This window comes from Pituophis catenifer, unplaced genomic scaffold (genome assembly GCF_029215685.1).
Source record: "Pituophis catenifer annectens isolate HBS135680 unplaced genomic scaffold, rPitCat1.0.hap2 SCAF_4, whole genome shotgun sequence".
NCBI classification, from domain to species: Eukaryota; Metazoa; Chordata; class Lepidosauria; order Squamata; family Colubridae; genus Pituophis; species Pituophis catenifer.
The window spans coordinates 44,757,954-44,782,104 of NW_027256884.1; the positions used below are offsets into that span (position 1 = coordinate 44,757,954).

A 24,151-nucleotide genomic window follows, 5' to 3' on the forward strand; every position below is an offset into this window, starting at 1 on the left:
AAGTTATTAGTTTCAGAATATTTAGAAATGTTCAAATTTTCTTGTTTGCTAAAATACAATATGATAAATCCTAGCTGGTAATCTAGATATTCTATTTTCAAAGATAGTCCCACACATATGGCAGTATTCCGGTAAAGAGATTATTACACTGTAGATAACTTTTATTTTATTAATTTATTAATTTTATATTTAATAATTTAATAACAATAATGAATTCCAGTACTTCTGAATTCATCATAGTAACTCAACATTTTTTTTAAAAAAAAACAAGTTTTAATAGTGTAGATGTTACTGACAATGCATCCAGAGCCAACCAAATCAAAAGAGTAATAAAGTGGTAAGTTTTATCAATAATAGCCAGCACAAAAATGCAAATTGACTAATGAGAAGTAGAATACACTAAAAATGAAGATACAATTATATTGCAGCTGATTTTGGAGAAATGCAAAAGAATATTATAGTCCTAAAACAATATTTTAAAACTAGGTTTAGTGATGAAAAAAGAATAAACTATTATTAAACAATTTGCATTGAAATGTTCATGTTATAATATTGAATTAATGCATTAATATTCAAGGAGCCATAACTATTTACAAAACATAGTTCAGATAATGTGTACATCAATTTTTCATAAGCTAATTATTAAAGCAAAACACACAAGAGAAACACTGCTTTAAATCTGTCAAGCACTATCAAATATGTCCATGAGTTGAAATAGTTGTTCTAGAACCAGGACAAATATTGGATTTCAGCAAATCATGTATAATCACCAATGGTCATATTTTCTCTGATGCTGCTTTTACTCAGCTGTAAAACTAAAATATGAAAATCCACTAACAGGAAGGAAAAAAGATGACAAATTCAACAGAATTCACAAAAATATAAACTCTTGTGGGTAAAAATGAAGAAAAAATAAAGAAGTGAAAATAATTCTGTATTTTCTAAAGCATCTTAAAGAATTAATCAAAGATTAATTGTGAAATAAGAAAGAAAGGGTGCCCTCCAACTGAATGTAATTTGATGAAACTTTGTGGAAAAGTTTCACATGTACATGTGGAAATCAGGGTAACTGGACCTTGATTAGCAAAGGTTTTATCTGCAATGTAAATTGAATACGATCTGCAGCAGGGGATAGAAACTGGTAACTATAAAAAAGGAATTTGTTTCAGTTACCCTGCTGTAATATGCATATAGAGATTAGATGAGAAGTTTCAGTGCACATAGCAAGCACTAAAAGGAACAAATATGGTGTATCTTTAAATCTGTTTTGCAATCCTCTAGGAAGTCCTTGGAAATAAAATATTTAACTTATTAACTAGCACTAATCCCAACATTGAAGAATTAGACATATACAGAAGACATGCATTAATTTGCTTAATGTCACAAAAGCCAAAACATCTAGCACTTTTTAATATCTCCCATATAGATGACAAACAGACTCATGCTTTCCCTATTTGTATGCTGTATATATTTCTTAAGGATTAGCTCAGTGATGGGATTCAGCCAGTTCGCACCACTTCGGGAGAACCGGTTGTTAACATTCTGAGCAGTTTGACAAACTGGTTGTTGGAAGAAATCATTAGGGTAGAGAACTGGTTGTTAAATTACTTGAATCCCACCACTGGATTAGGTCTATATTTTACTTTTCATTCATGACCCAAAGATGCAGTTTATATTGTGGTCCCTCCTTCCACTCCCTCCCCCCACAAACAGTCTGTGGGTTACTTTGGAGTGTGATTGGCTAAAAGTCATTCAATGAGCTTCCATAGTTGTGGTTAAATAAAACCTAGGTCTTTCCACTCATTGTCCTTAACTACTAAATCACATTGTGATAATTATGATTTATTTTTATATTTGGAAAAGCTCCAAATATGTATATATTGTAAGAACTAAATATCAGTATTAATTTTCTATATGTGCCCAGTCAAAAGATTATTAAATTTACAGTATTCCCATCTATGAAGTGTTTCTAACCAAACTGGAATATTCTGGACCAAGGAGAACATACCCAGTAAACTACTTAGGAATAGAATAAAGACAGAGAGTTAGAGAGATAGATCGTTAAAGACAAAAACTTTACTATTGTTTTATGGAAACACCACTTACTATTGCTGACAGTTGTCTGAGTAGAACTAAAGTAGAGAGATACTTTTGCACTTTTCAGACGTATTTGACCCCAGTATGTAACTGCCTGCAGTTCCACCATGTAATTACTATTGGGTTGAAGGTGTTCAAGCATCACATAATTTTGAGACTATAATGGAACAAAGTTAAGTTGCATGAATCAATTATGGTTTTCCTAACTCTTTATTCATGTCAGAAGCAAACAATATACATATAACATTCAACGGTGAGCCAAAAAAATAGGCATAAAATAGGTCATAAAAATATAGCATGTTTAAAAATATGTAAAATAAATAGATGAAAACTAAATGACATTTGCCCAGTATCAGGCCAAGTCGACAGCATTTTCTCTCACCAACTTTCTCCATACGTGTTGAAGGACATTGTATGCATGTGAGATGGATTGTCATTTTCCACATTAATACAGAGATAATACTAACACTGAAACAATTTAGCTGTTACATATTCTATCAAATGAATAGGGTCCTGTTGATCTCTCCTATACCAATTACTGAGGTTCAAGAGAAAGAGTCATTTTATTCACTATTATTATTATTTTTATTAATAGTATTTTCATTAGTATTCTGAATTTTACTGGACTCTACACAATGAAAACATGAAAACATATAAGCATTATGTACAATAGGATATTATAAAGCCCAGTACCTAAACAAAGAGTAAAATAATCCTTCTCAAAATATAAAAGCAGCAAGAAAAATCAGCAGCAGTCCATTAAACTTTGAATGCCTGCCTGAATAAAACCGCTTTAGCAATTTAGCAAGGAAGTAATTTAAATAACATAATGTAATTCATTTAATGTTTGTCCTTCTGCCATGAACTTCTAAAATATTTTAAGTGCCCATTTCCCTTGTCCTCTTTTACAAAGTGCTCTTCAAGATGCTGTTCAGAGACTGGAAGGCCTCTAGCCTAAAGAAAATTGAACACACTAGACAGAAGCAATTGAGACATTTATTTTTAGAATCTCATTCTATTTCCTTTTTTACTTACTCCATCTGTAGTCTTCCTTCTCTTCTTTTTTGCTGGGACAAGAGCCTTGCTGCTGACAGTCCAGCTCCAAAAGATTTTGTAATGATGGACTGGAATATCAGGTTCTTCTGGGACATCCCAAATAATCCTTATGTTTATACTTCCATCACTGTTTACTGTAGAGTTGGCAATCCTGAGATTAGATGGAGCAGATGGAGCTGATGGATCTAAGGGGGGGGGAAGCTTTGTAGGAATGAATAATTTCTTTATAATCAATATCAACATGTTCCAAAGGTTTTTGACAGGAACTCCTTGCCCTTTTTGACAAATGTTTCAAATAAATGCTTGTTTAGTGGTTTAGTCCAAGCAAGTGCATGAGATGGATAAATTGCATAGGGATAAAACTATTCTACAGAAAGTGCTATGTTCTTCACTAAGCATGCCACTTAGTTAACAAGATTAGGCAAAATCATGGCATGTAAGGCTGCTAAGAGTTTTCAGTCAAGACAACAATACATCTTTAAATACCAGGTCCTGTAGCACTTACATGGGAGAGAAAGACTACACTTATGCTTTGCTTCCCATTGGTTAAAAAGCATGCACTAAACAATAGAAAATTATAGTCTGATATAGCACAGCTCTTAGATTCCTTATTCAATAATCAAAAGGGATATCAGAAGACAAGGATTTAAATATCATAACGGAAAACATCAAACAGAAATTTTCTAAATTCCTAGACTTGCCTTTTCAGAAAATACATTTTTATATAAATTATTAAACGATCTTTTAAAAATATGATTCATATCTTAAAGAAATTATAGAAAGGTTATACTGTGTATACTTTTCTACCCAAATGTTTAGATTTTAGAAGATATGCATGAAATATAAAATAAGAAAAAAGTAGCTTCATTTACATTGGCAATGCAATAAAACGATTATTAGTTTAAATGTATTGCTATACAGTGGTCCAAATAAACTGTTAGATTGCTCTTTAGATTGTGCATATAGTTAAAATGTTTAGTTTAGATTCCTTGCAATATAGCACCTAAACATGCTTTACTTGGGGAATAATGAATAACTGGGTACATAATTTTTCCTATGCCATTAATTAGACTAGTTTTGACACTTTCCTTAAAAGACTTTACACATCTCTACAAACTTTATTAGCAAGTATTCCTGATACTATGTTGCAAACTTTGATTCAGATTGACTGGCTAGTTATTATCTAGCAAGTCTAGCTGTACAGCCACAAGAATAAGCTGTAAAGAACAGATCTATTAAACTATGCAGGATCCAATCTGAATCAGTCATCAAGATCAGAAATTCAGACTTCTGAGCTTTTGAACTCTAATGTCTAATGTAAAACTTAAGTAAGTTTTACATTAGACATCTCCAGCACATTTTTCTCAGTCAAACCTTTCATCAAGTATAACATAAACTATGTTTGATAAATAACTATACAACTCATGCTGTTGGATTCCCTTAATATGAGAAATCACTGGATGAAATTGGTACATCAGAGGAAAGATAGTTTATTTCACAGCAAACAAGTAATGAAAAGATCATAAACGCATAGTATGTTTCATATGTTGCTATATGAACATTATATACACTGTAAAAGTATTAAATATTTAATAAAGTCATCAGTGCTTAAAATATCAAGAAAATTATAATTATCAAATGTTAATTTAACATTTAGCCTAAATTCTAAATCATGGATTTAGAATTTTTAGAAAGATTTGTAGAAAATATGCTAGACATAAAAAGTTTAAGATTTACAGTCAGGTCCAGAAATATTGGGACATCGACACAATTCTAACATCTTTGGCTCTATACACCACCACAATGGAGTTGGAATGAAACAAACACAATGTGTTTTAACTGCAGACTGTCAGCTTTAATTTGAGGGTATGTACATCCAACTCAGGTGAACAGTGTAGGACTTACAGCAGTTTGCATATGTGCCTCCCACTTGTTAAGGGACCAAAAGTAATGGGACAATTGGCTTCTCAGCTATTCCATGGCCAGGTGTGTGATATTCCCTCATTACCCCAATTACAATGTGCAGATAAAAGGCCCAGAGTTCATTTCAAGTGTGCTATTTGCATTTGGAATCTGTTGCTGTCAACTCTCAAGATGAGATCACTGTCACTATCAGTGAAGCAAGCCATCATTAGGCTGAAGAAACAAAACAAACCCATCAGAGAGATAGCAAGAACATTAGGCCTGGCCAAAACAACTGTTTGGAACATTCTCAAAAAGAAGGAATGCACCGGTGAGCTCAGCAATACCAAAAGACCCGGGAGACCACGGAAAACAACTGTGGTGGATAACCGAAGAATTCTTTCCCTGGTTAAGAAAACACCCTTCACAACAGTTGGCCAGATCAAGAACACTCTCCAGGAGGTAGGTGTATGTGTGTCAAAGTCAACAATCAAGAGACGACTTCACCAGAGTGAATACAGACGGTTCACCACAAGATGTAAACCATTGGTGAGCCTCAAAAACAGGAAGGCCAGATTAGAGTTTGCCAAACAACATCTAACAAAGCCTTCACAGTTCTGGAACAAGATACTATGGACAGATGAGACCAAGATCAACTCGTACCAGAGTGATGGGAAGAGAAGAGTATGGAGAAGGAAAGGAACTGCTCATGATCCTAAGCATACCACCTCATCAGTGAAGCATGGTGGTGGTGGTGTCATGGCGTGGGCATGTATGGCTGCCAATGGAACTGGTTCTCTTGTATTTATTGATGATGTGACTGCTGACAAAAGCAGCAGGATGAATTCTGAAGTGTTTTGGGCAATATTATCTGCTCACATTCAGCCAAATGCTGCAGAACTCATTGGATGGCGCTTCACAGTGCAGATGGACAATGACCCAAAGCATACTGCAAAAGCAACCAAAGAGTTTTTGAAGGGACAGAAGTGGAATGTTATGCAATGGCCAAGTCAATCACCTGACCTGAATCCCATTGAGCATGCATTTCACTTGCTGAAGACAAAACTGAAGGAAAATGCCCCAAGAACAAGCAGGAACTGAAGACGGTTGCAGTAGAGGCCTGGCAGAGCATCACCAGGGATGAAACCCAGCGTCTGGTGATATCTATGCGTTCCAGACTTCAGGCTGTGATTGACTGCAAAGGATTTGCAACCAAGTATTAAGAAGGGAAAGTTTGATTTATGATTATTATTCTGTCCCATTACCTTTGGTCCCTTAACAAGTGGGAGGCACATATGCAAACTGCTGTAAATCCTACACTGTTCACCTGAGTTGGATGTACATACCCTCAAATTAAAGCTGGCAGTCTGCAGTTAAAGCACATTGTGTTTGTTTCATTCCAACTCCATTGTGGTGGTGTATAGAGCCAAAGATGTTAGAATTGTGTCGATGTCCCAATATTTCTGGACCTGACTGTAAATAGTCAAACATCTATATAATAGTTTTTTAAAACTTTATTTAGGAAAAGCAGCTGAATGATGATGACTCTCAGAAATTAAATACTTATGAGGATGTAGATTTTCTATAAAAATAATATTTTGTCTTGTTTCATATCTATAAAACAATGCATAAAACTGCCTAGGGTACACAGATACTCAAAAGAAAGGACAATCTCTCATTATCCTTTAAGTACTCAACCCAACAGGCTTTTATAAAAGAAACAATTGTTTATTTTTGTTTCAGGCTTTAAGTTCCCAAAGAGAGAAAAAGAAATAACAGTTTATTTTCATATTACACACATAGGTGCTTAGTTAACAACATATTGTCTGGATAATTTTGCTTATATAACAATACTTTTCCTGCTCCTAATTTTACCTCTATTATCCAACCATTTGTAAAACAAATCCCATGTTGAAAAATACTCTTTATCTTCTTTTTCTTTCATCTTTAATGTCAATCTGTCCATTTCTGCACAATCTAATTTTTTTAAAATTACATCTTCCGTAGGTGTTTCCTCATTTTCCAGTGCTGTGCAAATTTTTGCTGTTTGACAGTACATGTATGGACAGCAGCAAAAAGAAGTAATCTTGTCAGAAATATGCAAAAACCATTAGATAAGCAAAGAGGGCTGCAACACTTTTTAAGCTCTGAAAAGCAAAATAATATTTGGAAGGGTCTCAAGCAAATGACTCCTAGTCCTAAGATGGAGAAGTAAAGTACATTCAGACTTGTAGGATTCTGTTATTATAGCCAATTTATTTAAAAAAATAGTTTCAATTGATTTTCTGGTTCGGTTTACCTAATGAGGCTGACCGTTCTACCCTCCAAGAAGTTCTCCAACCCTTTGACCAATATTTGAAATTACATATATCATAGGGAAAGTACTGTTATACAAATTCTAATCTGGTAGATCAAATAATGTTCACTATGTAGAATGACAGTATTAAGTACAAATTACATTATTTAAAAACAGAATTAAAAAGTAACTTTTTTCATTCTCTAAAACAAAAAGAATATTTATGTAAACAAAAAAGTAAGCATACATACAGCTTCCTGCTCTCTTTCTGATTTAAAAATTTGTCTCAGAGTTCCAGAAATGCTATGGTTAGAATGCCATCGTCCTTTTCCCATTCTCTCAAATCAAAACTTATGGGATGTGATTTGCAAAATAAATACAACCCAGCTGTAAGGATCTTTACATGAATCGACCTGTGGAGAAGCAGGATTGATGGAAAGCAGAGGTGTTTGTCCATCCTATTGCCTCAGAGAACCTTGATCTGTCTGAGCACTATCACCATCACAACCCTTAAAAAGTAAAATATATCACATCTGGAGGAATATTAATGGTGAAAGAGAACAAAAGAATAAATTCACTCTGCAATCTAGGTGATTCAGGGGAAAGATGGAAAAGTATTTTACAATTATATATATAACATCTGTTTAGCTATAAGTGAAATATTTTAACACTTTAAATTAAAATGTTTCTCTTCTAACTACAGTGAGATCATTAACCGTACTTTTTAAAAAGCTGCAAATCTAAACTGCAGAATTTATACCATAGATAAACATTCTAAGATTTTATAGCATAAGCAAAGTGATAGTGTTTGTCTGTCAGAATTGGTGACAAAAAAAAGTACAACAATATAAAAATAACTAACAGAGAAAAAGATGTGAGTGTTAGAAATGGGTATCTGTTCATTCCTATTTATGCATAAGCATGAAATTACATTTAGCATTGGCATTTATATAGTATGAAATCATTGCTGTTAGCTACATTTACTGTGATTTTATGGAAAGTTTTTTTTAATTAATACTACAAACCAGCAATTAAAAAATTCAGGAAACATAGCTCCAAAATGTATGCAGCAATTGTCATGTGTATTGTCATACACATAATTTGTAGTATTGCAAATATAATCCCATTTTGTTGTAAACAATAATTATTACAGAATTATGTTTGTATTGTCACATAATGGTATACTATTAAACAATTCATTCATATTCAATCTGTATATGAATAGAGAACTGAGTTCCCTTTTATCAATATTCACTGATTCACATCAGGTTATCTAGTGAAATAAAGATAAAATTTGCCATACAGTACTGTACATTAGTCCTATGGAGCACATCCCTAAGATTTAACTAAATTTAATCTTCCCTTCTCATGGAACTGTAACTGTAAAACTTACTACCCACAGACAAGGAAAGAACATCAGCTGATTTAAATATAATTCTAAATATGGCAGTAATACAACCAACCACAGATAGGCAGAATCCATTCTTAAGGTGACAACCACAAATGAATTCAATAGCATACAATGTTAGGATATTGGGAAAGATGGAATCAGCACTGGAATGGTAAGAGTGGAAGGGGTACTTAGACAAAAAGAAAAAGAAAAGAGGGAATAAGCTTTTTTAGGATTCAAATTGAGACTTTAAAATGCCACAGACACTGAAGTGAGAGTTGGCCACAAAAAATGATTAAGAAATCAAAAATATAATTAGTGTTGAACATCACTGTGCCCTTCCAAGAAAGAACAAGGGAAAATTACTATGCACAGAATATTATTAACAAACAAAACAGATAAAACCAGACAAAGGAAAAAAATAAATTCTGCATCAGAAATTGTTCAACTGCTGTAATTGCTACAATTAATCTACAAGAAAATAACTTGTTACAAAAATGTGTCTCATTTCTGTAAAGAAAATTCTTTTCAAATATCTCCACTTTTTAAATATGAAACTTATGTAGAGAAATTAGCATGTCAGAGATTTTTACTTTAGATTGCTCATGACCTTTAAGCAAAATTATTTAGAAAATGTTCTCTCACTTTCTCCCTCTCTTTCCGATTTATCTTATATGCTGCTCTGATATGACAAAAATTGGGCTAAAGATTAAAAAATTATTTAAGAATCTACTACCATTATACTGTCTTATTTTACCCCTTACTTCAAGTGAGACAAATACCTACTACTGTCTTAATCTAATGAAAGGAACTCATAAACAGAATCACAAATAGCCCCAAACATTCTGTGTAACACAAATGTTATATCCCTAAATGTGCTCAAAACTTTTATAGGACACAATATAAATAGAATGAATTCTACCTTCAAATATCTTAAGCTATGTATTCCAAATACACCTACACTGTACAGCAGAGTTCTCCAAATAATGAACTAAATATTATGTAGGGACTGAAAAGATACTTGAATCCCATTAAACTTTAGCCAATTGGACTTAAATATACAAATATGAACATAAGCAACTGTAAGTACAATTCACTGAATTTCAATGCAGACTTTACATATACTGTAGTTTTAGTTCCAGTAATATCTTCAACTCAGTGGAGGGTTGCTACCGGTTCACCCCGAATCAGGCGAACCAGTAGCAGCAGCGGTGGGAGGCTCTGCCCACCCATCCAGACGTCTCTGCACATGCGCAGAAGCGTCATGTGTGAGTGGGAGTGTGCAAGTGCTCACGAGTGAACAGGTAGCAACCAAAATTGAAACCCACTACTGCTTCAACTGTACAACTCAGTTCATGAGGACTAACTACTAATCCCTTCTCTAAATTATATTGCTGAAATCACTGCAGACCCCATTCTCCCTAAGCATAATTGTCAGTATACAGGGATCCTTCACATACAAAGATTTCTACATGACCTGGGACCCTGCTATTGTGTGTACAAGCATTTGTATATACTGTATGTGAAGGCTTAGAAAGTAGAGGGGCTTAAAGAAATAACTTAGAGGAAGGACTTTTTGCTTCATGAATTCAACATTGGATTGTTTGCTTGTACAATCTTAAATTGCATATAAAACATATTGCACACTAATATGTCACAAAGATCTTCATCTGGGTTTTAAAAATCTTCTCATCATAGTGGTAGAAGTGTTTCCAGAGTACAATTCTTCTAGTAGATGATCTTGCCAGCAAAGGTGGAGGAATGCTCCCACTAAGCATAAATACATGCTGGTTTTCATCTGGTTGGCAAAAGACTCATGTTTATCTCCTGCTATACTATTATGGCTGCCTATTATATACAAAGAATCACTTGGATTGTAAAAATATTCTATGTTCAGATTGATGTCACCAGCAATCATACATTTCAGCCATACAAATTTAAGTGAATCATCTGAAATAATTCTTGCTCCCTTTTGAAAACATAGTCATGACTGTAATTCACTCAATTCTCCAAAATTTATCTGAAGGAACTATTTTTAACTTTCAAGAGAAGTTTCCAATCTGTTTGAATTAGAAAGAAAAAGAAATCTTAGCCTCGGTAATAATTGCAAATTATATCTAGCAGGAGTCATTGTAGCATTACATACAATGCTCAGCGTGTAGCTGTGCCTGCCAAACTTCACAAAGGTCAAATTCTATATATTTATTCAAATAAGTAAACAAAAAGCAATTAACCAACTTCTTTCATATATTTATTTTTGTTGAGATTCAGTATGATTAAGTCCAGCTCTCAATGTAGGCCTACATTGAGGCAATTTTATCTTTAACATTCTTTTGATCTTATAAAAATAAAGCTCCTAAAGTTTTTTGTTGTTATAATATTTGTAATTTTGCTAAGCAACATCAAGATTGAAAAATCCACCTTCATTTCAACAAGCACCTGCAATATATATTAAATTTCTATAAATATATTTATTTAGGAAATAGTCTGAGTATCATATTGAGTGCGTTAATATTGCAATTCCTTAAAGATGGAGATATAAGCTGATATCGTACACAGGTTCCTAACAATAAGTCCCATTCAATGGAATGAGATGTACTTACAAATAAAAATATAAAGGATTAAATAATAGAATACTTAATTGCAGTCAGACAATACATCTTCTCTGAATTAACTGGTTAATTTTATACAGGAGTGAAATGCATGTACATTTTATTAACTTGGAACAAAGGAATAGATCATAATCTACCACACTGATCCAATGTGGTTGGCAGATGTTATCAGTGTTAGTCTGAGGTGTTTATCATGGCCTGTTCACCTTGGGAAACTGTTCTGGACATATACATGTCTGACGACATAGCCTACAATTTCATTTAGCCACACAAGCCCCTTCACCTCATTAAGGCCCAGAATGGTTTTATATGGTTTCCAAATTCAATGTAACTCTGGCAAGTATACAACAAATGAACCGAAAAAAATAATAACACTGCATTAAAAAACAACCCAATATTTAAAACATAAAATGATAATTGAAAATTGTAATTAAACAACCAAACTCAACTGAACCCTGATGCCTGGGGAAAAAGCCAGGTCATGATGACTTTTCTAAAGGCAAGCAGAGTTGGGCCCTGTTATGTATAGGGAGATAATTTCATAGCCTAGGGTTAGCCAACAATAAGGCACACTTTCTAGATCCCTTGAGATGGCAAAGGTTAACAGGAGTGTTGTGAGGAAAACGCTCACTAAAAGCAAAATCAGAGCATTTGGAGATAGAAACAGTAAAGTATACTTCACTGGAAATACTTCCAGTGAGTTTCCTGTCAGCAAGCTGCAGGGGACAGACACAAGCAAGCTTCTCACAACATATATGTTGGCAAAAAATACTGGAACAAGCAGATAAAAGATAAACAGGGTAATGTAATCACCCAATGCCTTCTCCTCTGCCTGCAATTAGAGTACTTTTCACACTTGTGGCATCCTCCCTGATATTATCAATATGTACCATAAACATTGGTATTTATTTATACCCTCTATTAATATAAGTGTAAGCATTTGGGTTCTGCTAATTGTTTCCACTTTAGGATTGCAGCATTGGGATTTAGGTTACGTATTTACCAGGGATGAAATGCTCCCGGTTCGGATCGGATCACCCGATCCGGTAGTGATGGAGGCGGGTGGCTCGGAGAACTGGTAGCAAAAATCCCTGTCCCTCCCCCATGCCCAGCTGAGCCGCGTGATCATCAGAGGCTTTTTTTTATTATTTTTAAAAGCATTTTTTCTACAACCTCTTCAGCAGAAAAAAATGGTTTTAAAAGTTTAAAAAAAAAGTTGGCCATGCCCACCCAGTCACCCACACACACACCAAGCCACGCCCACAGAACCGGTAGTAACAAATTTTAGATTTCACCACTGGTATTTATCTACTGCTACCAAAAGCCATACCACATGATACATTTATATATGCTCACTATGGATTGGATGCTCTTTGCCACTAGGCTTCATATGGCAACATATGGGAAGAGACATGTTCTTGGGAGAAACCAATATAGGACTTTAAAGTTGATAATCAGCACCTTGAATCACATCTCAAAGCCTTTTGAGAGCTAGTGTACTTTGCAGTGTAACAGTGATACAAGGAGGTAGTTCCCTTAACTATCCATACCATTCAATTCTGGACAACTTCAGGATAGTTTTCATGCCCTTCCCATAAAGAAGGGCATGAGTGATAAAAAGCAAGGTTTCCAAGTACTGGAATGGCCACAACTGGTGGACAAGACAAAGTGTGCAAAGAACGTGCCACCACTGCTGCCACCTATTCTTTGAGCAGGAGCTGCAAGTCCAGGGGGAGACCCAGATTCTGTTCTAAATCTGAAGTGGAAATTTGATATTGTCATTGCTTGTACAATCAAAGATTCAGAAACCATAGAAGACCTTCAGAGACTTTGGGCATTGGGATGAAATCTTGATCACTTCACTTAATGGCTGGGGTAGAGATATACAAATGACACTGACAATGATGGCCCTCTGAACCAGGACAACCATTTTTTCAGCAGGACTGAAAGACATTTATTCAGATTCTTCAGAAGAGAAATCTTTCAGAGGCAGCAGAACCATACCATCCTAAGCATTTACTACTCCCTGAATCTAGGTCATATTGAGGTGAACTGAAGAATAATCTTATGATTTTATCAGGGGTGGGTCTTATGATTTTATCGGGGATAGTCCTGAGAAAGTGAACAAGATCTTTGGAACTACAAATGTGGCTACTCTTAGGAAAGAGCCATTCTCTTTCCTAAGCTGCAAGAATTCTCTCCATTTCTTTGGGACTACCTGGTTATCCAGATAAGAGCTCAGGATAACTCTCAAGAACTCTACCCTCAGCACACAGACTGCCTCATGAGAACAGGTAAAGATGTTCCTATGCAGCAGGGAGGCTGTTACAAAAGAACTTCCAAATGATCCTTAAAACCCAACCTCACCAGTACAGTCTAACATCTGCCTATCTGTGGAGCCGCATCCTTGATAACATTCAGTGTTTCTCTATGGACAACACACATACCCCATGCACCCATGGGAGTTGTGATTGACCACTAATTGTTAGTATATTTATTTTATGTTATGAATGAATACATGTACTGCTATTACACATTTTCTAAGAATCCTGAGATTGACTAAATTTAAAGAAAATGAAGTATGGCAATGAAAACTAAGGAACAAGACCTACAAAAGTAAAGCTAAATATAAAGTCCTCCCCTTCCATATAATTCATTCTGATAAAGATATAAACAAGAGAAAGGAAATCTGATAAACGAGGAAGGAAGGAAGCTGCTGAAAGCAAGCTAAAATAAGGAAGTGTGGAGTATCTTTTTTTAAAAAAAATTGATTGAGAAACATAAGGGCATAAAGTTGTGGTTCTAGTTTATTATTTTTAGTAATTTGTAACTTGGTCTGCTTTGCTGTGGGTGGCTAAAACTTTCTGATTTTTATGATTCCTGATTGGCCAGCAATTCTTAAGTGACTTACAAAAAAGCTATTTTTTTACTAGAGAGTGAATTAAGAGGATTATTAAGAAGAGTAAGAAAATTATTAGAGATATATTTGAAAAATCTTTAAATAAAATCCATCAGTTCATAGATCAGCTATGCTCCAAGGATATTAAAAGAAACTTCTTAAACTACTTCAGAGATGCAAGTATGTGTAGGAAGTTACCAAACCACTGAGGCAATTTCACAAATAGTTGACAATGAAGAGGAGTCAATTGCAACTTTGGAATATAAACCAAGCTCAAAGAAAATCTGCAATTTTTAAAAGGACAAGTTTGGGATTTCTTCTTCATGGACATTAACAAGGTTGAGAAATCCTTGAGAAAAAGAGAAGCTTATAACTACTTAGAATTTTTTATTGGCCAAGTGTGATTGGACAGACAAGGAATTTGTCTTGGTGCATATGCTCTCAGTGTACATAAAAGAAAAGATACAGTCATCAAGAATCATTAAGGTACAACACTTAATGATAGTCATAAGTTACAAATAAGCAATCCAGAAACAATATCAATATAAATCGTAAGGATATCAGCATAAAGGTTACAATCATACAGTCATAAGTGGGAGGAGATGGGTGATAGTACTTGACAAACAATCTAGAGAAGAAAAAGATTTTATTCCATGAAGACAAACTGGAATGAGTGAGTTAAATTTAATGAGTCAATTGGAATTAGGATGGATTTCTATCGGTATGATATTTGTAATTGAAAGTAAGTCTTAAGATAAGGTTTGAAAATGTATTTTTCCTTTATATATAACGCTTACGTAATTCCTAAAGTTTGTAAAATATTATTGAAAGTGTATCTGAAAGTATCTACGTTAAGAGAAAGTTAAAGAAAAAGATGTATTAGTTTAAAGAAAAGTTCAAAGTTTTTAAAAGGATCTATACAAGAAGAAAAAAAATATTCTGTGAGGGTTAACTTGGAGGGAGTGATCTAAATTTAATGAGTTAATTGGAATTAATTGGAATTTTATTGCTCTGAAAGTAAACTTTATGTATGTTAAGAGGAAGTTTAAAAAGATGTATTAGAATTTTGGATTTTAGAAAAGTTTTTAAAGAAAAGATTAGTGTTTTAAAATGGAGAGGGAAAAGTATTTTTCCCTTTAAGGTTAAAGAATCTGAAAGAATACAGTGAATTTTATTTACATAAATGGTGATAATTTATAAACCTTCTGCTGATCACATTCATCCAAAGGTGGCTGTGCAATGAAGAACATTAACACAAACCTTTTGAGGAGCGAAAGTGTTTGCTGGGAGCTGTAAAACCTCTTGTTCCATGCACATTTATGGCTGCCACTCTAAACTGGTACCACCTACTAGGTCTGATGTCACTCAGTTGTAATCTCTCATCTGTGATCTGCAAAATAAAATCCAGTTAATATACACATTTACTATTTTTGTGACCTCCATCAGTGGACCTTCTATGCTTTGCTTATTGAAAGAGGAATTCCTTTTCCTATTTTTCATGAAATAAAAATTGGACTAGGTAAGGTTTTTCAAACCATCTACTTCAGCCATCCATAAGTCTTCAGGATCCAACCCAGAGAACCTTTGTCTGACTGATTTTTTTTAAAAAAACTGAAGTTACTAGAGGTTGAACCTGGTATCTTTCATAGATGCAATCCATACTAGATGTATATGTGTCATCTTTTATGTATTTTTTCATACCATACCATTTTATACACACATCTTACCAGTTACATTTTATTTCTTTGTATAGTGATGAGCAGAATACCCTCATATGCAAACATCAACATGTATTAACTCTTTTGAAGTTTTTTTTTCTGCTGTAAATGCTGCTGGAATCCATCCCACAGCATTATGTAGAAACAGACAGTTTGCGTATTACCATATATAGTGTGTATCTGTATGTTTTATACCCTCTGTGTGTATAATATGCATACTGTCTGCTTTACACACACACACACACACACACACACACACACACACACACACACACACACTTGCATATCTTACTGTTACAAGTCAGCATGCAAATAAGCCCAAGTCTTCCCTTTAAGACATCCCCTAAACTGAAGGCCACAGAAAATGAGATTTGTATTATCTGTTCTTGCTGTAAAAAGTTTATTATTAACTATTATTAAACCCTGTTCCAAATCAGTGTTAAAAAAAAAAACAGGTGGATGCAGGAAATGCCTCCATTCTGTTCCCAGAATAAAACAAATACATCTATAACATATGCAACAATGGCCCAAATGGGGAAGACTGGTAGTATCTTTTTCAAGTCCAAAACACAGAATTATCTGACATCTTTCTACCAGAACAAGAGATGACCCACCCTAACCCTAACCCACTTATATGTGTTGCTCCACATACTTGGCAAGTTGTAGACTGAAAGCTGCAATGACTTATTTTCAAATTAAGCATGACAGCAATAGCAATAACACTTAAAATTATATACTTCCTCGTAGCACTTTACAGCACTCTCTAGGTGGTTTACAATGTCAGCATTATTTGCATATTGATCCCAACAATCAGGGTCCTCATTTTACAAACCTCAGAAGGATGGAAGCCTGAGTCAACCTTGAGCCCTGCCAGGATCAAACTCCAGATTGTGGGCAGAATTAACCTGCAATAGTGCATTCTAACCACTGTACCACTATGACTCTCATGATCTCCCTTTCTACTCCTTCTAAAGCAGACTGTCAAGCATTAGGGAAATCAGGAGATTCAGGCAGTTCAAATGTGTATAAAGATTTATTGCAAGCTTAAGCTCTGTACAAGAATATGAGCATGGAAAATTAATGGGAATCAAGAAGGCATTCAAGGTGGGCTAGACTTAGATCTCTTGTGGGTGTGCAGGGATTCATGACTTATGACACATTTGGCCCCTTCCTTGATCTCAGCCTGGTCATCTCCTATGCAGCCTGGAAGAAAGAAGAACTTTTCTTTGATTTTATACAGTATTTCAGATCCGCAGCACAAACTTCAAAGAGAGAACTCCATACTTTAGTAAGGAAGGTCCTGGGTGTGTTTAATGGCAACTAATATCAGCCAAAAATGTTTAATCTCTGATTAACAAAAATGATATTAAGGAAAATCTTAAAGTTAATAGAATGCTATTAAAAGTACTGACCTGTGCTACAGTTTGCCAACTTGTTGCATCATCCTCACTGGGATGAATCCCATAATTCCATCTCCTTTGTACCACATAGAGCACAGGTTCAATGGAGATATTGAATTTTGAAGACCATTTAATTTCCAGCTGTCCAGACTGAAGTTCACTAAATTTTAATTCCTTTCTGGGTTTTAAAGGAACACCTAAAATACATAATATCCATAAAAAGAAATTGTGTTCACAACTATTTGGAGAAGCAAGTGTATACCATATAAATAGAATACCTATCCCCACGTTTTATCCCAATAGCAAATACACTTTTGCTTATGTTATTCTATTGTTTTAAAATATGTCATGTGCTACCTTTAATACTGAAAATGCTTATCAGCCGTAGTGTGAATGTATTATGGAGATAAGCCACCATTTCTATGTTTTGGTAGTTTCAATAGACAGTGTAATGTTTACAGAAGTGGTTCCTATTTTCTGTTTTCAGGTGCTGACACTTTTTTCAACTGATTCAATACCCAGAAGAGTTTACATGGGAAAACAGGGCCAGGGTTAAATTTCTCTAGGGTGAAATTAGAAGATCTGTCATATAAAGAATTAAAAATTATCCTATAATTTTATAAGAAATATAATGTGTGTGATACTTTCTTATATGCAGAAATTAATTGTTCATATATGACTTAACTGATTCATTATGATAAATATGGGATCTTGGTGAAAACAGTAAAACTATTTCAAGTTTATTTCTACTGCTTCCACATGTTTACTAGATTTTTTGAAAAAACTGGTAAGACTTTAAATGTGGCATATGTGAATATTTAACCAGAAGTAATACTTCTTTCTAGGACATGACATTTTCTCTAAATGTTCTCTAAATTTCTCTAAACCTAAGAAAACTGTTTCTTTAAGAAACTACTGATGTGCTACAATTGATAGTTATTTTTTGCTTTGTGTTTTGGACTTGTTACAATTGTTTGTGCCACTTAAATCATCCCCAGAATAAATCAGAGGTTTATTTTTTGCCAGCCTCCACACTTTTCTTATTAAATCAATTGTGTTTTCTATAAATCTAGGATTTTCTCTAGCAAAGAACGTAGAACTCTAAAACTGTCCAGAATAAAAAAATATTGGAAGCAAATAAATTTATTTTTATATTAGTCTTCTTAAGAGGAACTATGCAGCTTCTCAATAAAAATATGTTATTATTATAGCCTCCGTTCAAAGACACTGCCCAACTGCTTTGCATTATGGTCACTAGGATTCACTTGATTGGAACTAACTCCAACAACACCAACTAACTGCTGGTGGCTGTAATTGTGTGCAGATGGCAGTGGTGGGATTCTGCCGGTTCTAGGGGTTTCGGCCGAACCCTTTGTTAAATTGCTGGCTCGCCCCGCCCCTCCGCACCACTATTTATTGCCAATAAATAGTGGTGGGTGGGGGCGGGCGAGCCAGCAATTTAACAAAGGGTGCAGTGTTTTTTTGTAATTTTATTGGCCCGCGGAGCTTCAGCATAGGCTAATTAGCCCTTGCTTAGATCGGCTCCCGAGTCTCAGCTGATTTGTTCTCAGCTGTTTTGCTCACAGCTCTGCTGCTTGCTTGCAAAGAGTGCTGATTGTTTTTTCCCCTAGCTATACTGAAAAACGAAACAGAAAGTAAAGCAGGCTGTTGGCTTTGCACGTTGGAAAATTAGGCAGGCAGATTTCTTTTCTGTTTCCTCACCAAAAAAGGTAGGTGCAAACAATGGGAAATTTAGGGGAAAAGAGGAGAGTTCAAGATTTTAAAACACAAAAGAAAAAAAGCTCTATTTAACTAGGGAATTGTAATAATTGAGATACTATTAATTATATATTGTGTTGAAAGCAGAAATGGTTAAGTTGTGGTTTGGAGGAATATATGAGGAAAATTATTTGGTTTATTATTATTGGTAAATATAATTAATTGATTTGTAAGAAATTGGATTGTATGGAGATAATTGGAATATTCATGTTCATATTGATTAATATACAAAAAAGGTAGTTATATAACTAATTGATTTATATTAAAATGTTAAATTTATATTAAACAACTGTAATATTACATAATTAACCAATGTGAGGATGGATATAAAAATAGATGACAATGGGAAAGGGTATAATATAGAATAGAAGGGAAAAATTGAATTTGATTAAGATTAGAGATGAAGATGAAGGGTAATATTGGTTTTTTACAAAAATAGATGAGGAATAAATATGGCAAAAAGGAAATATAGAAATTGTAAATTTAATTGAAATGACTAAACACTGTTTAAATTTGTGAACCGGCCAAATACTCTGTTCAAAGAAAATACATTATATGTTTGTATGTGTGTTTCTAATTATTGTTATTTATTCATATTTGTTCTCTTTTATTCTTTAAAGTTTAACAATTCATTCTTTATCTTAATATCTTTATATTTGTTTGGGGTTGGCTTTCTTCCCTTTCATCTTTTTTATTGTACAGCAATCTTTCTCCTCAAACCTACCACCTCTCTCTTTTCTTTCCTTCTTACTTTCTCTTCCTCCCCTCTTCTTCTCCTCCCTACTTCCTCATCCTTTCTCCTTCTCCTCCTCTCTTCCTCCCTCTCTTACCCTCACTCCTACTCTAATTTCCCTTCCCTTCCTTCATCCCTCTCTAGTGCTGTATCCTTTTATGCATATGGACTACTCAGAGGGCTGAAAAAATTATTTCTGACTGGTCCTCGCACTTTTGACCAGTCTTTGAACTTATGACTGTCCTCACATTTTACATTTTTGCCCTATCTTGTCACCATGGTGAAGAGAAGCAGTTGTGAAATGAGTGATACGGTTGTTAAGAATGCTACAATGGGCATAAATGATGACCAGTCATAAGTGCGAAGACCGGTCAAAAGTGCGAGGACCTGTCAGAAATCACTTTTTTCAGCCCTCTGGGTAGTCCTTTTGTGCATATGGACTACTCAGAGGGCTGAAAAAGTTATTTTTGACTGGTCCTCGCACTTTTGACCAGTCCTCAAACTTACGACTGTCCTCACATTTTACGTTTTTGCCCTATCTTGTCACCATGGTGAAGAGAAGCAGTTGTGAAATGAGTGACACGGTTGTTAAGACTGCTACAATGAGCATAAATGATGACCAGTTATAAGTGCGAAGACCAGTCAAAAGTGCGAGGACCTGTCAGAAATCACTTTTTTCAGCCCTCTGGGTAGTCCTTTTGTGCATATGGACTACTCAGAGGGCTGAAAAAGTTATTTTTGACTGGACCTCACACTTTTGACCAGTCCTCGAACTTACGACTGTCCTCACATTTTATGTTTTTGCCCTATCTTGTCACCATAATGAAGAGAAGTAGTGGTGAAATGACTGACACGGTTGTTAAGAATGCCACAATGGGCATAAATGTGAGGATGGTCATAAGTGCGAGGACCGGTCAAAAGTGCGAGGACCAGTAAGAAATGACTTTTTTCAGCCCTCTGTAGTCCCTATGCAGCTAGCCACGCCCACCGGTCACATGACCAGCTAGCCACGCCCACCAGTCACATGACCAGCTAGCCACGCCCACCCAGTCACATGACCAGCTAGCCATGCCCACCCAGTCACATGACCACCAAGCCACACCCCCAACTAAGCCACGCCCACAGAACTGGTTGTTAAAAAAATTGAATCCCACCACTGGCAGATGGGTGTCACGCAGTAGAGCAGGGTTTCTCAACTTTGCTAACTTTAGAAGGGGTAGACTTCAACTCCCAGAATTTCCCAGAAGAATCTGACCTTCGATGACAAATGTATATTTTTTCATCTTATTCTGGAGAAATATCTGAAAAAAATATTTGGCATGCCAATCTTAACCTCCACATTGGATTTAATCTCTCAGAAATATGGGTATAAATTCATTAGTTTCAAGAGGTAATAAATAGTGTTTATGATAATTTTACAAAATCCTGTTTCATGGTCTAGGACTCAAACTGTCTCCACAGAAGCTGCTCCAGATGAACCAATAGAATGTCAGCATTAGGAGATACCAAGCCAGGAATCATTATGGTTTCATTCGATGTCATACCACTCTTTATATCCATAGAACCAGAAATAGCAAAAGAATCCATGGCAGCAGTATTATATGACCCACCTATATGACCCACTCTATTATATGAGATGGGCAAGTGCACCAAAATATCCAGAATCATGGACTTCATCAACCTCTACCTCACTATCTACTTTCAGTTTAATAAACAGGTACACACAAAAAACCCTTACTTATGGGATCACCATTCTCAGAACTCAAAGCAGAAACTGTAATGCAGGGTATAGAAACTATAGAACATTCATACAATCAAAAGCATGGATTATGTGGACAACACCTTTGTCATAATAAAGGGACAAGAAGAGAAGATACTGTATATAAAATGGTAATGTCTTCAAAAGAATAACATTCACAAGAGAATGAGAAAATAACACGCTACCCTTCCTGGATATTTATACCAGCAGAAAAAATTACAGCAAACTACCAAATCTACCAAATCTACCAAAAATGACCATGCTAAGTGCTCATTACCACAATAATAACCCAGCCTCCACAAAAGGAGCTGCATAAAAAAATTACTCACAGGAGTATAAATATATTACAGCAATCCAGAACACCAGAAAAAAGGAAACACACTGCCTATATGACATCTTCCAACAAAATTATACTTCCACAATTTTATCAAATGGTGTCTGGCCAGTCAACCCACTACAATACAACCAATGCAAGCAATGAAAAATATGAAATTAGTGTACATCAAAAACATCTCAGAAATATTGGACTATTACAATCATACAGCATTACCATAACACACAAATGAACAAAAGCTATCCAAAACATCCGAAGACCAGTAGCCCAAGAAGGAAAAAGAGTAGTCATCTGTCACATACAATGTAAGGACTGTAACAGTTACTAGTAGGGCATACAGGCAGAATAGCACATCCATGAACACCAATTAGCAGTCAAAAGACATGATGAAAACTCCGTAATCTCATAACACATGGACATATTCAACCATAATTTCAACTGGGCAACATTGAGCATACTAGACCAAGCTAAATAAAAATTGCTAGGGAATTCCTAGAAGATTGGCATTCAGATAAATCAGCCATCAACAGACAGGCAAAAATCTATTGATAAGTCAGTAGGGTCATTCTGGATTCTACAGATTTTCTTATGAAGAGCTTCTTTCTGAAGGACAAGTGAGTGATCATACAGTTTCTTGTTGTCTAGATAAGTTCTACCGTATCTGGGTTTGCCACCCAGCCACCAATCTTCACCAGGAACTCTCCCTTGTTCAGGTTTTGGGTTTTTTTTTAGTTATTGTTGGGGGGGGGGAGATGTTCAGTCAAATCATTCAATCTACCACAGTAAAATGATCATATAAGTGGTCATTAATTTTGGAGTGACCTATTTCCAATAAACCTAAGCAGAGGAATGAGATCTTGATTTCAAATAGCTTTCTGGATCTTCAATTCAAATTAATTTATTTAACTGATTAAACTAACTAAACATGAGATTTTATTATTCAATGAGCTTCTTCTTTGAAATATACAGTAAATTCATTATTCTATTAAAATGTCTATGATGCCAATTAAATTTTATTTTTAAAATTTATAACCATTTAATTTTTTTAAATGAAGGAATTTATGAACCGTAGGTGTTATATAGTTCTTATATCAGTTTGGTTTTATGGCTTTATGACTTAAAAAATTCTAGGAATTATATTCCATATAGTATATAAAATATAACATTTTTGTCACAATTCTGAACCATGTTACCCTTTAGGCAATATTTGCTTGAGGGAAACATTTTGCCTCCTTGAAGCCATACTCCATTTGTCAAAAAAGACACGTAACATCTTCACAGCCTCATCCCATTGGAAATGAAACTATAAAACTATTGCTTTGACACGAAGATGTTTGAATAACTCTAGAAAGTGCTATAAGGCATTCCCTGGGAAGTGCCCTAAGTCTCCTCATCTGTTTGTAAAAGCCATAATAGGCTTCTAAACAGGTATCAGGTCTATTCTGAGGCCTCTTTGACTTTGGCAAAGATTGCTGGAGAAGGCTGAGAAAATAATGTTGCCTTGCTGTTTCTTCCATATTTTCTAGTAGCACTCATCAGAGTCAGACAACGATGTTTCTACTGTTCCTAGAAGTTGCACAGAAAAAACTGATTGTATAAACCAGTTATTTTCAAAACCTCAATTCAGATTAAATAATGTCTCCAAAATGATCAGTTCATTTTATTAATTTGCATGAGTCAAACCATATAGAATCTCAGTACAAGTATTCTGCTTAGTCATTTAACATAAAACTTTCCAACCAAAAATCAATTACTAAATGAGGGGAAGGATATTGTGCTGCATATTTTATGTTCAGTAAAGAGTTAGGTAAGATCCAATTAATATTCATTTCTGTTGCTGAAACAGAATTTTTAAAATTGTAATCCTATGTGTTAGAAAAAGAAAATATAGGAGTAACATTTGGGTTTACACGTAAACAAGTCATACTTGTTTAATAATCAAACAGCAATCTACAGAAACCTATTGAGAAAATATGAACAACTGTGAATGTCATCTTCACTTTTATACCTTAAGCATATTTTTAAAAACGATTAAATGTTTCAGCATCCCAGGATGAAGTCTCCCTACCCCCTTTAATACAACTTTATCACAATGCTAATTGTTAACACAAACTATTATACACACCTCACTTTAATTTTAACCGGTTATCAGACCTGAATTTTGTTTTCAATTAAA

General features: G+C 34.8%; 1 protein-coding gene across 2 annotated transcripts in view; it reads right to left on the reverse strand.

Annotated features, from left to right (window-relative positions):
- The window catches only part of ANOS1 (anosmin 1), a 90,270-nt gene that overhangs the window by 13,078 nt on the left and 53,041 nt on the right, over positions 1-24,151 (reverse strand). For both annotated transcript variants that reach the window (XM_070943249.1, XM_070943248.1), the window contains exons 5-8: positions 17,383-17,567; positions 15,513-15,642; positions 3,133-3,338; positions 2,107-2,254 (exon numbers count right to left, since the gene is read on the reverse strand). In XM_070943249.1, the coding sequence (XP_070799350.1) occupies positions 2,107-2,254; positions 3,133-3,338; positions 15,513-15,642; positions 17,383-17,567 (669 nt within the window). The remainder of the gene's footprint in view (positions 1-2,106; positions 2,255-3,132; positions 3,339-15,512; positions 15,643-17,382; positions 17,568-24,151) is intronic.